The 15,938-nt window shown below is 36.1% G+C and overlaps 1 protein-coding gene across 1 annotated transcript in view; it reads left to right on the plus strand.

Moving 5' to 3' along the window:
• ARHGEF38 (Rho guanine nucleotide exchange factor 38) overlaps positions 1-15,938 on the plus strand; it is a 123,454-nt gene that overhangs the window by 88,604 nt on the left and 18,912 nt on the right. Inside the window, exons 6-9 of the mRNA XM_041757691.1 lie at positions 3,624-3,823; positions 6,181-6,314; positions 11,190-11,294; positions 13,358-13,480. Coding sequence (XP_041613625.1) covers positions 3,624-3,823; positions 6,181-6,314; positions 11,190-11,294; positions 13,358-13,480 — 562 coding nt within the window. The remainder of the gene's footprint in view (positions 1-3,623; positions 3,824-6,180; positions 6,315-11,189; positions 11,295-13,357; positions 13,481-15,938) is intronic.

The raw sequence follows: 15,938 nt of genomic DNA on the forward strand, positions 1-15,938 counted from the left end.
TAAAATATTTTTTAAAAATTAGGCTGTTTCTTCAGCAGGTTTCCAACTAGTCCTTCTTATTCTAATTCCCACCTCCCTCTCTCTCCACTTCCACAGTTTCTCAGGGTCTAATTAATGAATCTTTGGAGAAATGATTAAATTATTGTCTCTCCATATTACTGGTTCTCTCCAATTTGAATCTCTCTGGTAATAAATCAATTACCATTCATTCATGTTCTTTACATCTTCTGAAATTTCTTAATGGTTCTGTATTTATTTTCACAATTTTTTATTTGTGTCAAATCCTATTTGTTTATTATTTGTATAGTGATATACAGTTTTTTCTAAAATTGACTTAAGGTGTTTTAAAGGGAGAGTGAATTGAAAATAAACTCAATAATAGTGTACATGTTTTGTGGCTACTGTAAAATTAATATTAAATTTAGGATACTTGTGGTCATAGAACAAAGGAAATTCAAAGTAATATGATCAATAGTTAAATGATTATTTTTCCTTCCTCTGTTTTCTCCCTCTAATTAAGATATATTGGTGTATCTCAGTGTTGTATATCTGATTCTTCGTCCTCCACCACAGTTTTTACATTGTTTAAATGTCATTTTTACTTTCATTGTGTGACTGTTTTCTTGTTTCTGATGCGAAGCTCTTTATAGCAAAACTGGGTGCTGCTAAAACAAAGCCAGCTGTGTTTACTTGACTTTGTAAAGTCCTAATAATTCACAACAAGATTAGTGTAGCTACTTATGGTACTAAATATTTGCCAAAGTATTCATGATAAAACTGAGGAAGATGAAACAGAATTACAAATTAATGACTACCTTAGTTTTTAGCCTAGTGTATATGGGAAATTGTTACTTTTTGTTGGGGATACATGTGATAATGGGTGTTTGGCTGAGCTGGGTTATATCACACATACAACTCATTTGCCTCTTGCAGTTATCAGAACTTAATCTTACCCAAAGGGATTAGATGAGGTGAATGCCTGGAGTGTCATTATCTTAAAAGACATCCTCTATCTTTTCTACCATATTGCTTGTCTGTGTGATGCAGATATCAGAACATCATTGCTCATCACTTGGGCTGTCCAAAGTACATGCCTGAAGACAAAAGTGTCTGGGAGATTTCTCATTTTTAAGAAAGCCTTTCTAAATATTTGCATTTGTGATACTTTTAAGAGAAACAGTAATCATTTATAATTGGTATTATTATCGTTTGAAACAGAAAAGGGAGGTAATAGAACTTTGATGTCAAAACGGAATGGAAAAAAAAGTAATGATAAGATAGGCACACAACTAAAGGGTTGAGGCTGGTTTTTTGAAAGATCTTAATAAGGAAGAAAGAAGGCAGCTCAGAGATACTAGACTGTCCTTTAATGTATCTCGGGATGTTTTTAGTAGTTAAAAAATTTAAATATGCATATAGCAATAGACCACACTAATAAACTACCTTATTAAAATTGAATTTTCTTTGAGTTGTTTGATTATATTTTGATAGCATTTCAGTGATTTTTAGAAGATTAATTAAACTAATATTTGGTGACAAAGGGAAAATGCAGAAGAAATTCTGATTATATTCATACAGATAATATGATTTCTTCTAATTAAGTTAATACCTTCCATATTCCAGACCTGTTTTTATTTAAGGGAATAATTTCTACTCAATTGTCTAAACTATTGTATTGTTGAAGAATCTCTGCTTAAGATATATAAGAAAATGCCGTATTTCATATTTGAATATTCTGCTTTTGATACACCATTAGTTAGAAAATATATTTTTAGTTACTTTTTTTTAGCATTCATAATAGATTTACAGTTTTTCCCATCCACTTCACCCAGTCCTCTGGGAAACCAAAATATCTCTCTCTCCCTATCTCCCCCATTCCCTCCTTGCCATCCTGTCTCCTTACATACCTTCCTCCCTTCCTTAATAGATTTGGTATAAATGGGAAGAAGGCACAAGATAAATCATATTAAAACAACTCTTTACTCCCTTGCAGACCTTTAATACTTACTTTGATTTTCCTTAAAAAAAATATTGCCTTTTGGTTTGCTTCCATCTTTTTCTATTATAGTATCATCTTTTTCTCAGCATGTGATAAAACTCCTCAATCTATTATTCAGGACCATTGTGCAATTTTTTTTGGCAAAAAATTCAATGTAAAATAAAAACACATTACAGAAAATCTGAAATCTATCATTTCAATCTCCAAATATTCATTGAGAAAATACTATATGTTGTGCCAGAGATGTAGTGATGACAGAGAATTGCGCATAAACTGGTAGGGAAACATAATGATTCCAGAGGGTTAATAAGTGCTATGATAAAAATAAAAATGAGGAGATGTGGACAGAGTGACTAATGTGTATGTGTGTGTACACATGTGTGCGCATGAACATGATCATTTAAAGTTTCTTAGTTTCTCATTTATCAAATGAAGAGTTCAAATAGATGATCTCTAAGGTGTTTGCAGACCTTTTCTAATGATAAACTTTTCTAATCTTGTCCAAAATTTTTTAGATCCATTTCACCATTCCAATGATGTGGTATGTTGTCTATCTATATTGATATTTAGAAATAATAATTGAAGAATTAAAAATTTAAACTATTAGGATGTGAAAACTGTCAATATTCTTATCTACTAAAAAACCAAATGAAAACAAAACCCAAAAATCAAAATCCAAACAAACAAAAAACCTAAAAGAAAATAAATGTGTATATCTGTCCACAAGAAGGGATTCAAAGCCCAATTTGTATCCATGCTCATTTATAGTGTCTATTTGCCCTTTTGCAAAAAAAAAAAAAAAAAATCTTTTAGAAACTACTAACTTCTTACTAAAAAAATGAATGACAGTGGATTGGACAATGACATGACCAGTTCACTTTCTATGAACTGCTTGGCTAGTTGGAATGGTTGTAATCTCACCTCAGAAGCTCCTAAAGGAAGAGTCAGGCATGAGCGTTCACTTTTGTGTAGCCATTTGAAGATCTGTTGGTTAAGAATTCTACGTGGAAAGTCATGGAAAGTATCATGTGATAGCAATGATTAGTAACAGTGGTGGTATTAATAATTAATTTAGGGAACTATTGCATTTATTATAAATTTCTTTTGGAAACCGTGGTAGAACCTCTGAAACACAATGAATTCAACTATTCAATTTGGTAGAAGAGAGGAGACAATGCTTTCTTTTAACGATACTTGGCAAGTCATCTTTTTAAATAATTAATTTCTTTTCCTCACTAATAATCACAAAAGTGCCATCAGGAAAATGCATTTTTCTTGGTTGTCATGGAAAAATGCATTCTGAAATTGTTTCCAACTATTGTTATGAATTTTGTTATTTAAAAAAATATATAAATGGAACATGGATAGAAATCCTGCTTTGAGTTCTCAATGGACAGATACACTCACGTGTTCTTGTAAGCTTTTGCTTGGTAGTAGGGTCTTTCAGCCTGGCTTCTTTCTGTCATCCATCGCTCTTGCTTCATTTTTAGAAATGGTATGCAGCCACATGGAGGAAAAATAAAGGAGAAAAACAGTTTCAAGATTAATCATAAAAATCACAAAAATGAAAAGGAGTTAGTAAGACAAATGTCTGTGAAACTGATATTAGTTATGTCTATTGTAGAGGCAAGCCAAACCTACTGGACATGGGCTCTTTGATGATCAAACCAATCCAGCGTGTAATGAAATACCCGCTCTTGCTGTGTGAACTCCAGGGCTCCACCCCTCCCTCTCACCCAGACTTTGGGGCGCTGGGGGATGCCTTTACTGCAGTGAAAGACATTAACGTGAACATCAATGAATTCAAAAGACGGAAGGATTTAGGTAAGAAGAGACATGATGAATTGAGTGTTTACTGTGATTGAAGTGTTCTGCTTATGCTCCTGAGAATCAGAATATCTAAGTAGTTACAGCAGTTTTCAGTGATCATGTTCGCTTGATATCTAGAGTTAGAGGTTGGGAGCAGAGTGTAGCTTTGCCTGGCCAGCTGAGTTCAGGAGATCATGAGGCAAAAAAAAAAAAAAAAAAGAAAAAGAAAGAAAGAAAGAAAAGAAAAGAAAAAGAAAAAGAAAAAGAAAAAGAAATTTTAAAAATCAAGCAGCCCTATACTTGAATTCTTTTGACCCCCTCATGCCTTGTGACATACTGTGGGCTAAAGATACCATAGCACATTGTTCTCCTGTCACTGGTGATATGTGTGGTAAGAAGGAGACATGGCATGGCCAGGAAGCTAGAGTAGTGAGAATCTAGAGCCAAATCAGTGATCAAACAGGCCCAGCTAATACATCAAGCTCATCTGGTTCTGGCACATAAAGAATGGAGATTTTGTAGCAATAATATAATATAATAATCCCTCTATTGAAGGGAACAAGTATATTTCTTTCTCAAATTAAAAAATTATTGTTACGAATTTGTTAGCCAAGATGTAAAATTCATGTCTGAAGTGGAATGTAGATTTCAAAACAGGAGGCACAATTATAGGGTTCCTATCATCCCAGATGTAGTAATGTACTGGGATAGATTGTGTGTGTCCTTTGTCAGTGTGATTTGTGTCCATAAGTTCTTAATTGGCTTTGTACTTCTAATACTAAATCTCAATTCAACATTAAAGCAATGGTAGGACTTTAGAGCTAACTGCTCCAACAACTTCATTTATTTACATTGTTTTTCTTTTCTAAATTTATATTTAAAAATAGTATGTATTTATATTTATAAATTAAAATTACAAAGAAGGGACTAGAGAAAAAAAGTAAAAGTTGTAGAGGAATAGACACCATAAACAAATTAAAAGACAGTCCATAGGCAAAGGATTACTATATAGAATATATCATTACTGATATTTAATCAATAATAAAAACATTCTAGGGACGCCTGGGTGGCTCAGCGGTTGGGAGTCTGCCTTCAGCTCAGAGCGTAATTCTGGAGTCCTGGGATCGAGTCCTGCGTTGGGCTCCTGCATGGAGCCTGCTTCTTCCTCTGCCTGTGTCTCTGCCTCTCTCTCTGTGTCGCTCATGAATAAATGAATAAAATCTTTAAAAAATAAAAAATAAATTCTAATACAAAAAAAGGTTAGTAATAGAAGGAAGCAGTTCAGAAAGACCAATACATTTCTAAATGTTACGCTTCATTTATAATCAGAGAAATGCAAATTAAAATCACAATGACACATCATTCTCATCCTATCAGATTGGCAAAAAAGATTTTTAAGGGATTTTTAGGTGCTGAATCTCAATCTGCAGATGAGAAGTCTTCAGACTGTCTACGTCTTTTTTTTTTTTTCTATTTTCTTTCTTCTCTTCTCCTTCTTTCCATCTTTCCTGAACACGTGTGGCACTACAGTTTGCTGGGGTTTGCTTTTAAACTTAATTACGTATCATGAACATTTTCTAGTTAATATTGGCCTTCAGTGGTTCCCTAGTTTTCCATGTCTGAGTATGTCATAATTTAGTTCACTTTTCCTCTATGGATAAACTTTTTGATTGTTCTAAAATTGTGCTATTGGAAAATGTGCTGTAGGGAACAAAACGTTGTATGCCTGATATGGAAAGCAGCTTCTCTGCACAGATTTCCTGTCATAGACTATATGTTTAGAAGGTTCTGCATAAAAAAATGTATTGGTTTAATCCTCACCAATGGTGTGTAAAATTGCCCATCGCCCGGCACCCTTACCGGAACTGAATTGTAGAAGTATTTAACATTTTGAACAATAGGAGAAGTGAAAATGATCTTAAAGATAAAAAGATAAAGCTCAGAGAGGTGACTCAGCTTTCCCCAAATGTCTCAGCTAGCGGAGAGCCAGCTACTCTAGAGTCTAAGGTCTCCTTATGTTGGGTGCAGTTTCCTTAGCTAGGTCTTGAGGCTTCATTCTAGAGACTGAAGACAATATACTATCTGAGAAAAGAGAAAGTTTTTCTCCAGTGCCAAGTATTTTTTAAATGTGATAAGTACATGGATTTTGAGCTTTGAGGAACTCAAGTCCCTGGACACCTGAGTTTCCAGTCAGTGGGTTGGGCAGCTGGGCTTATGCCTGGGGAGTGGGGCCAGAGCATATTGCATCTGCATCAGAGGGTCAAAAATCACTTGGAATTCTATCTTAAATATGGATCTTGAATTCTTTGGATGAAACATACACTTCCCATGTTGCACATGTTCAGATATGTGATTGCATTCTTCCATTTCAGTTCTAAAATACAAGAAGAATGATGAGGATGAATCACTTAAAGATAAATTGTCTAAACTAAATATTCATTCAATTAGCAAGAAATCAAAAAGAGTGACAAATCATCTAAAGATTCTGACCAGAGGAGAACCACAGGTAATTTTTCTTCTTGGGCCACATACATTCTTCTGGGGCATATGAATGCTGATATTTTGCTTATTATCAGAGCTGTTTCTAGAACACTGAGAATCAAGGTAGTGGCCAGATGTTGATCTTTTCTTTTTACCTCTTTTAGGGGAAATGGAGTGTGGGTGGCTTTGACACTATTTTAGCTATAGTGCTTCCACTGAGGAAGCAAAGGAGAGAAAAGGACATGAGGACAGGGCTCAACATGAGATGCCCCGAAGTCCTGATACTCACCATCAAGTAGCATATAATCTCACCCAAGGCCATGTCTTTCTTTCATCCCTATCTTATCTCTGCTTTTAAAAATCTCACTTTTCTTTTGGGTTCCCTTAATGTTCATTCGATCTTCACTTCACCTATTTAAAAAGGGGTGGTTAAGTGCATCCCTTATTTTGATTTTTTTTTCCTATCCTAATCCGCTCCTCCCCCCCCCCCCCACCAGCACACACATTATGTCACTGGGCAACTGTTCTGTGTCACCTGTTTAGCCTGGTTTGAACCACATTCATCTCAACCCCAAATAAATAATGGATGAATTAGCAAAGGCTCTCAAACTTTAATGTGTGTAACAATTAGCTGAGGAGCTTGCCAAAAGATTCCAGGGTTCCACCTAGTTCAAGGGTGCAACCTAGAAGCCTGGTATTTTTGCAAAACTCCAGGTGTTTTGAAGCTAAATGACCTTCAAGTGAGTGACCAATGGAACACAATTGAGAATCACAAGACGGAAAGCTGACAGCCTGGATATGGAAATTAAGTGGGCTTCTAACAAAAAGTAGGCAGGACAGTTCCTTTGTTACCATATAGTATGTTTTTCTTCTTCTCATTTGCCTGATTTCATCCCTTTTTGTTAACATCTCTAAGGTTTTTAGTGTGAACTAGAGGCAACCATATGGTAGTTCAGTCTTGGTTGGCTTTGTTGGCTTTCCTTCGTTCTTTAGCTGCCATGGTCTTTTTCCTTTTTCCATTAAGTCTTTGCAGTTTTCTGACCCTAAAATGGTAGTGGCCTCTTCCTCTTCTGAATGCCTAACAAACTTGCTGAGTGTTTTCCAATCTTGGCATCATGAACATTTGCTGAAGTTAGCACAGTGCAAAAATTAAGAGCAAAATTTTTGAAGTCATTCAGATCTGAATTAGAATATCACTTCTGCCATTTGCCTTGGGGCACATACCTTAAAGCCAAGGTGGTCATCAAGATTATAAGGATCTAACCGTGGAGGGCTTGTGAGAATGAAATGCGGTGATGCATATGAAGAAAGTACCTAACACAGTGGGTAAACATTCAGTATATATTGGCTGTCATCATCATCATCATCGTCATCCTCATTCCATATCACTACAGTGCTTACTAACTTTTAATGTACAGATTTCTTACTACTCTTGTAGATGTAAACTCATTTATGTATGGTGTATTAATCAGGTCTTTTAATTTCTGTATTTTATGATGTTTAGACAACTTGAAAAAGCTTCTGGCCATGACAGATACTCGTCCCAGGACTAGTCAGTCCATTCTTAGAGATAGCAAAGGGCTCAGCTGGGATCACTTCTTTCATATGTGAACCAACCAATCCAGCCCCAAACACCTTCCAATCTATCTCTCACACACCAAGCCAGTGTTCCTCTGTCTTAAATCATCCTAGGGCCAGGTATCAGGCAAATAGAGACTACCACTAAAGCCCAAAGCCCAGGGGAATTTCCCAAACTGGCCAATCCTAAACTGTTTATCCTGACCCAGCTATTTCTATAGGGTTTCCCACAAAAACCACAATCAAGGCTCTGGCCTTGACTTTCCCCTTTCTCCTTTCTGCTACCTGACCAAAACCCAGTGATTGCCCTATGGACCTATATGGCACAAAGTAACCTTCTCTTTAGGACTTGTCAGTATATCAACTTCTTCCAAGCCTTGTTTCTGTTTCCTCTTGTGGCTGCACCTATTTTACCATTCCATATCCAATACGGACATTCTTAGAATCCGTGGCATGTATCATTCTTGTCAGTACTTCTTTATGCTCTTCTAGGGGCTCACTGGGTCCATTGCATGCAGGAAAAAAACTCCAGGCCCCTCTCTCAATGTGAAACTATAATGTGAGACGTTTGGGTCATTATGGTGTACGGTCATAGATCAGGGAAAGGAAAATCAAAACATTTGAACTAAAAACAACAATAATAAAATTGGATTGGGAATTCAATTTGAGAAGAGACGATAGCCTCCATAGGCATGTGTAAATGTCATGCACACAATTCTTCCCTGCTCTTTAGGTCTTTGCTTCTGACTTAAGACAATTCTGTTGAGGAACAATAGGTAGGTCTTAATTCTGGGCAGGTTTTTGTAAAAGCTGTTACATTCTTTAACATATTTATCATCAGCTTTTGATATTTTCCATTGTGAACTAAAAGTGAATTGTAGGTAAAGTGGCCTGAAGGGATATTAATTAGATTTTTCCCCCTTAATCTTTTGAGAAGATGTCCTGTCAGCAATGAAGCATTTCACTGTTAATCAGAAAATCAGCTGCATAGGCTGAACTGCAGAAGAGATAAATCTCAAATCAGTCAATTTTGCACTTGTCAGCAGCTCAAGTGAAATATTTGGTGGAGTTAGGGTATAAAACTATTACCCGAGAGGAAGATTCTATTCAATTCATCACACATGTATTGAACTCTATGTACCAGACACTGTGTTAGAAATTGGAAATACAAAGAAATTCTGAATTCAGACTCCTCGGGTTTGAATCCTGGTGTTACCTACTAACGTGAGTAAATTTCATTAATTTCCTATATTATTTACGGTAAAGACCAAGCTCCTTTCAAAGAGATTCCAAAACAAAGTAGGTTAAGCCAGATAGTCATTTATTTCTCTCTTATAATAGTCCTAAGATGTGAGTTCAGACAGGTGCTGCTGCACAAAATTGTTCAGGAACCCAGTTGTCCCCAATTTTGTACTGTGCTGTTTCCCCAAACATACTGTCTTCATATGCTTGGTTGAAATTGGGTCACTGCTGTGTCTTCAGTCTTGCCCTAAGGATAATGCTGTAAGGCCAAAGTTCAGAAGTGAAATACAACCTTTAGCTAACATCCTGTGTATTCAAACCAGTTATGAAGGCAGAACCAGCTGCAGGAGAGACTGGAAAGGGTAGCTTCTAGCAGGGCAGCCATGTGTCCAACTTAAACTAACCATGTGTCCAGGAGGAACATCAAGCTATGTCTGCCACAGCTCCCAAGATTCTGTTTTTCTCTAAAATGGGATTAATTGTGGCACCTCTGCCATAGAGTTTTATAAGAATTAAAATGAGAGCATGGAAAGCAAGTTTTAGCATAGTGTCTGGAACAGAGTTAGTGTTTAATAAATGTTAGCTATTATTATTATTGAGACAAAAAATACTTAATCTCAAATGCCTGCAATTGACCAGTGGAGAAAATCACTTAAATAATTAATAAGTGTTGTGAGAGGACATTGGGGAGCAATTAATTCTCTGTAGTGAAAAGAATAGGAATTCAAGGGAGGATTCACAGAATGGATGACAGTTGAGTCCTCAAAAAAAAATTAAACAGAATTTTGTAAGGCAAAAGAAGGGACAGCAGCATATTCCAGCAAAAGGAAACAGCATAAGAAAGGCATGGCTCTAAGAATGTAGAACTGGACAATATTTCTCATACTGGGATCCTGGATCTCTTACTTTAGAATCATCTGGATCCCTGCCAAGATGCACAAAATAAAACAGCTAGTGATGGGTCCTTGAAAACTGCATTTAAAATAATCTGCCCCAGCATATTGTTCTATACATCAAACTAGATTAGCACATAGACACCCTAAGGCAGAGGGTTTTGAAATTCGTGTGAATTACAAAGAACTGTGCACCTATTTAATCAAAAGCTTCTTAGATAAACAATATTATGGGGTTTAAAAATAAAATAAAATATCACCATTTTCTGTACATCCAGTTCTGAGGTCAACCATCTCCCCCCAACCCCCTCAGGTCACTCATCTCCCCCACCCCCATCCCACCCCCTCAGGTCAACCATCTTAAATGAACAAACCTATGCACTGAGAACAGCTATGGTTACTAACCAGTACCAAACTGAAGAATATCCACCATATTCCACAAATCATTTGCATGTTCACATAGATTTTGCCAGCATGAAGCTGGTTCTGCCCTTCTTTTGTCATAATTTTGATAGTTAAGAAATACTTCACACCATTAATAATAATTATGGTATTATCAAGAAATCAAGATAAGATATCAAGAAATAACTGAACACATGTGACCACTATCTTAACTCTGCTGAGTTTTCCTCACAGAAGGAATTTTTGCTAAGATTATATTCAATTTTTCAAATTTGAGCTGGGTAAGAATTACTGCCTTTCTTTAGCCAAGAAGCTAAGCATATTTGCTAAATAACCACTGTGAAATTAACTGAGATGAGTCATATCAACAAGACAATAAGTTTCCGTCAACAGGTCAACTTTTCATTTTAATTTTTATTTTATTAATTATTTTACATACCCACAAATTGAGCATAATTTAAGAGTACGTATATAATGCAGGCCATTAAAAACTGTAGAGAAAAGTTTTACCTCCTCCAGCTACCATCACATAGATGAAACTCTGTGAAAGCTGAACAGCAGATTAACCTGCACTATGTGGCTCTGCTACAGTAATTGAACAGCAGTTGTGCTGTGTGCTGGTACACAGCAAGTACTGTGCTAAGGCAGTCAGCATGACATGAAAGGTTTTCATCTACACAAGGAGTTCTTTTGTCATGTGCTGGGCTAATACAGTCTGTGATATTTTTTTTAAAACATCAGATCTGCTTGAGTTATAAAAATAAATAATTTCATCTACATTTTAGGTGAAAGACAATACCTTTAATAGAGAAGAAAAGCTATTTAGATCCTTAGAAAAGACGGTGAGGCATTGTGTGAAGAACATTTCACTCTGTCTTCAACACATACAGGTAGGTAAGACACAACTGTTTCCAGCGTTTCTACAAGAAGGTATTGATGTCCATGGTTATTACGAAGAGTAAATGTGAATGTTCATTCATTTATATGATCTAATTTATAGGATAAATTTCATTTATACTGTATCAAATTTGGGAGCTGAAGACTGCAGGTGAGGGAAACCAGTTTAAAGATTTAGATTTTGTTCTTTGCTTCCTTATCTGCTCCATCTTTCTCCCAACCAAAGTCACCATGTGGTGAGACATTAACTCACAGGATTGCCATGTGGTGCTAGACTATTAAAATGCTTTTCTTATAACAGAGCTAAACTCATTAATGCAAAATTGATTCAGCAGAAATTTTCTTTATTGTTGGATTATACTAACATACACTAACTATATGTTATATAGTTATATTTATATAATTAACATATACTAACATATACTAACTCTTGTACCCAAATCACAAATTTGCAATTTTAAAAGTGGGACTGAAAGAAAAAAAAAATCAAAGGAGGACATCACATGAAATTAGAGAAAGACTAAAGAGCATAAAGCATAACATAAAGGCCATATAAAAAAAACACAAAAACCCACATGTGGATCTCAAATTCAGCTGCAAGCCTTTGAGAAGCCAACTTAAAAAAAGATGTACTATCTCACTAGTCTAGATGAATAGAGCACCTCTATTTATTTTATAACCAGTGTTTCATAATGCCCCCTTTACAGTTCTGAATGAAATTCACATGTAATTCAACCTTACATAGGTAGGTCTATATAAAAGAAAATCAATGTGAAGGATAATAAATTCTTTTGTTTTAATTTTTAAAAAATATTTTATTTATTCATGAGAGATACACACACAGAGACAGACAGAGAGAGAGAGGCAGAGACAAAGGCAGAGGGAGAAGCAGGAGAAGCAGGCTCCATACAGGGAGCCTGATGCAGGACGATCCCAGTTCTCCAGGATCAGGCCCTGAATTGAAGGCCACGCTAAACCGCTGAGCCACCCGTGCTGCTGAGAAAATAAATTCTAAAAAAATAATTGGAGAACTACAATATGCAGATGTTCCCACACAACCATAGTAGTGTGGGACAAAAACACCCCCACAAATTCCCAGTCACCCAGGAGGTTTTTCTGCTAATGTTAAGAATCATAGACTTAACCAAACCAATTTGAAGTGTGGTATAATTATATTCAGTAGAGAAAGAATGGATCTCATAAAGAAGATGTGGTGTCTTCAACAACACCTTGATCATGGTTAAGACTGCAAGACATAGTAGAATTCCATGTAACTCAGGTAACAAATGACCCCCTTCCCATTTTCCAGTTTTTACCTTGGATATCTATTTTTGGAAGCAGATGTTTGTATGCATAGGTAAAATATCATACCAACAGAGGATTAGGTTAACAGGTATCATGATTTGGAGAAAAGATTCTGTGTTATGTTGATTCTGTGCTATGTTGGTTTATTTTTCTGTTGGTTGGTTAACAAGCCACATTCTTTTTTCATTTATTAACTGATGCAAAGCCTGATTTTACAATCAAGTTTGCTAATCTCTTCTTAAAGCTCTGCTTTCTGTGAAAAGAAAACAAAAACTTAGTTATAACAGCCAGAGAGCCGTGGGAACTCTATCCTTCATATATATTTCACGAAGTGAATGCATCTTGGGAACATCTACAGGAAAGTCTTCTATTTCCACTAACTGATTCAACAAAAACATGAGCATCTTCTTTTAAAAAGAGCATTACATTCACTAAGGAAAACTGAAGACATAAATCAAAGAGGAGTGATTTCTAAAATAAAGGATTTGTAAGAACTGAATGGTCAGTAAGATGAAGTCCACTTAATAGAATGTGTCATACAGAGTAGTAGGAGAAAGTGACAGAGGGCAAGTAAGAAAATAATTATTACAAGTAACCTCATTGTAAAGAAGATTCATGAAATTTTTTTCCTTCCTTTTTTAATCTCTCAGTGGTAATGGAGGGTTATGATGATGAAGTGTACATTTGGGATCATTTAATTATAATGAATTTCAGAACTTTGCCTATTTTGTGATTTTGTTTTTGGTTTCAGGATGCCATGCCCTTAGCACTGCAGAGTATGATGGAGCTCCAGGAGGTTTCATGCAACAAAAATAAGGAGGAAACGAGCCATTCAGAGGCCCTAAGTAATGCCCCAAATCCCTGTGGTGACTTTGTAAGTTATTTATATTCACAGATAAACTAGGTAGTGGGGTTACAAGAAAAGCTATTTTTTATTTGTTTTTCTGGAGTTAGAAATAAAACATGCACTAAACCAAAGATGAATGTCAAAATCAGTAGATATAAACAGGAGGGTTTTTTTATTATTGACTATTTTAAAGTGAATTAGTGAAGATCTCAATTACTATGATTAAAATTTAAGAGCGTCCCAGACTGTGTTTCTAAGAGTAGTTAGTGTCTATGTAGCTTTTAAAATCAACATCTAGCTTAAGTCTGCATGTGATAGGTCATGGATTTATTAAATTGGCAAGCTATAATTTTCCTAAAGCAGTCTCTGGAAAAGTCTGGAGTCCTTACAGGAGGAGCGAAGCTACTCTCTGATGATGTGACTTTGATTAACACACTATAAGTAAAGCCTTCTTATTGAGAAAGGGCTTTTACCTATGAGTCATACGTCTTCTATGCTGTGGTAAAATATTTGTTTCCTATGAGTTCTGTAAAATATACAGAATTACCAAACATAGCCCAGGAATCATAAAAACATGCTTGAGCCAAGAAAATATTTGGCTGGTAAAGTTTGAGTAGTGCTGATGGGGGAACACAGGGCTAGCTGAGGACAAAGCACGAGCTCTGGACAGCACCTTGACAAGTCCTTGAAAAAGGCAAAGGGGCACTCCTCTACGGTCTCAACTACCTCAGTGTTAATACTTTGCTAAGGGCAAAAGGCAATCTTAGCCCGACCCTCAGGAGCCTGTAAGTCTACTCTAACATTCAAAAATTCCTTTATAAATATCCTTTATCTCTAAACCCCCAAGTTACATGTTGGCAATATCCCCCAAGCACCTGGCCCACTGTTATATATCTGAAGGGTCTCATGACTCAGGTTTTATTAGATGGTAATAAGCCACCTTTTCCCAACAAAAGCTCCCCCCCCCCAGGTCCTGGAAACCTTGCTTCCAAAATTCCTTAGAGAGTACGCTATCCTGAAACCCCTCCCAACCCCCAGGTATATAATGAGCCACCCCTCACAGGCCTGGTGCAGCAGCTCTTCCTGCCTACGGGTCCTGTCCCTGTGCTTTACTAAAACCATCATTTTGCACCAAAGTTGTCTCAAGAATTCTTTCTTGGTCGTTGGCTCTGGACCTCACTTATATTCCAAAACTTCATCAGTACTAATTTTAACTTAGTATCTTGTGTTCCAAAGGTATTATTATTATATCATAGTAGTATGTTATATAGAAGCTATAATAGACTCCTTCATCATTTTGAAGATCCTTGAAAGTGGCATTTTTGTGTCGGCATTATGGCATTCTGGGTCAGATAGTTCTTCATTGAGAGGTCCTTGTGTTCCTGGAGGATGTTTAGCATTCCTAGGAAACCAAGCTCTAAATCTCAGTAATGCCCCCTCCCCCCATCTCAAGTAGTGACATCCAGGGAATAGCCTCATGTATTTCCAAATCCTAGGAAGTGATGCAGCCCCACCCCCCAGTAGAAACCTCTCAGAAGCATCTTATTTCGTGGCACTGGGGAATGGAAACTCAGGATTACATCTGAACTAAGATGATCGATTAGATAAATGAGAATAAGAGAGCAAGAGAGAGAGAGAAAGAGGTTTTTACAATGGATGTTAAATGGAAACAGTGTGGCTAGTTCTTTATACATTTTCTGGGCTTAATTACGGAGAGCACATTTTAGAAAAGTCCTTAAGGGTTTGCTCTTTAGCTTAATTCCAATGTATTAAGTCAAAAAGTATTTATTGAGCACCATGTAAGAGCAAGGTATACAGCTGCTTCAGCATGTCCAGAATTTGATGGAAGAAAGCAGTGTTCTCCACTTTGCATGAAACCATAAGATGATAAATTAGGCTAAATTAAAATAATTATCATTGTGTTCCTGAGTGGCTTAGTTGGTTAAGCATTTGCCTTCAGCTCAGGTCATGATTTCAGGGTCCTGGGATAGAGCCCCTCTGAGCAGGAGCCTGCTTCTCCCTCTCCCTCTGCCTGCCTCTCCTGCCCCCCAGCTTGTGCTTACTCTCTCTGTCAAATAAATACATGAAATCTTTTTTTTAATGAAATAATTATCAAAATGATCAGTATAAAAGCAACTCTTTAGCTTATGAAGTATATTAAACTTTTTATTTTTTATTTTTTTAACTTTTTAAAATGAAATATTAATAAGAATTCAAAAATCTATCTAAAGGCAGAGCAGTGTTTTTATCTAACCTTGAAAAATACTTACCTACCTTGAAAAATACTTGTCTACATGCTTTGAGTAGGAAAAAAATATTAAAAGAAAATCTGATTCTTATTTGCTCCAATCATAATTCCTATGTCCAGGTGAATTGGAATCCGTTTATGTCTAAGGTCACAGGATATAATCATAGACATAAATATATATATGCATATATATAAATATACACACACATACATATACACATACATAGTATAGGGCAT

This window comes from Vulpes lagopus, chromosome 6 (genome assembly GCF_018345385.1).
Source record: "Vulpes lagopus strain Blue_001 chromosome 6, ASM1834538v1, whole genome shotgun sequence".
NCBI classification, from domain to species: Eukaryota; Metazoa; Chordata; class Mammalia; order Carnivora; family Canidae; genus Vulpes; species Vulpes lagopus.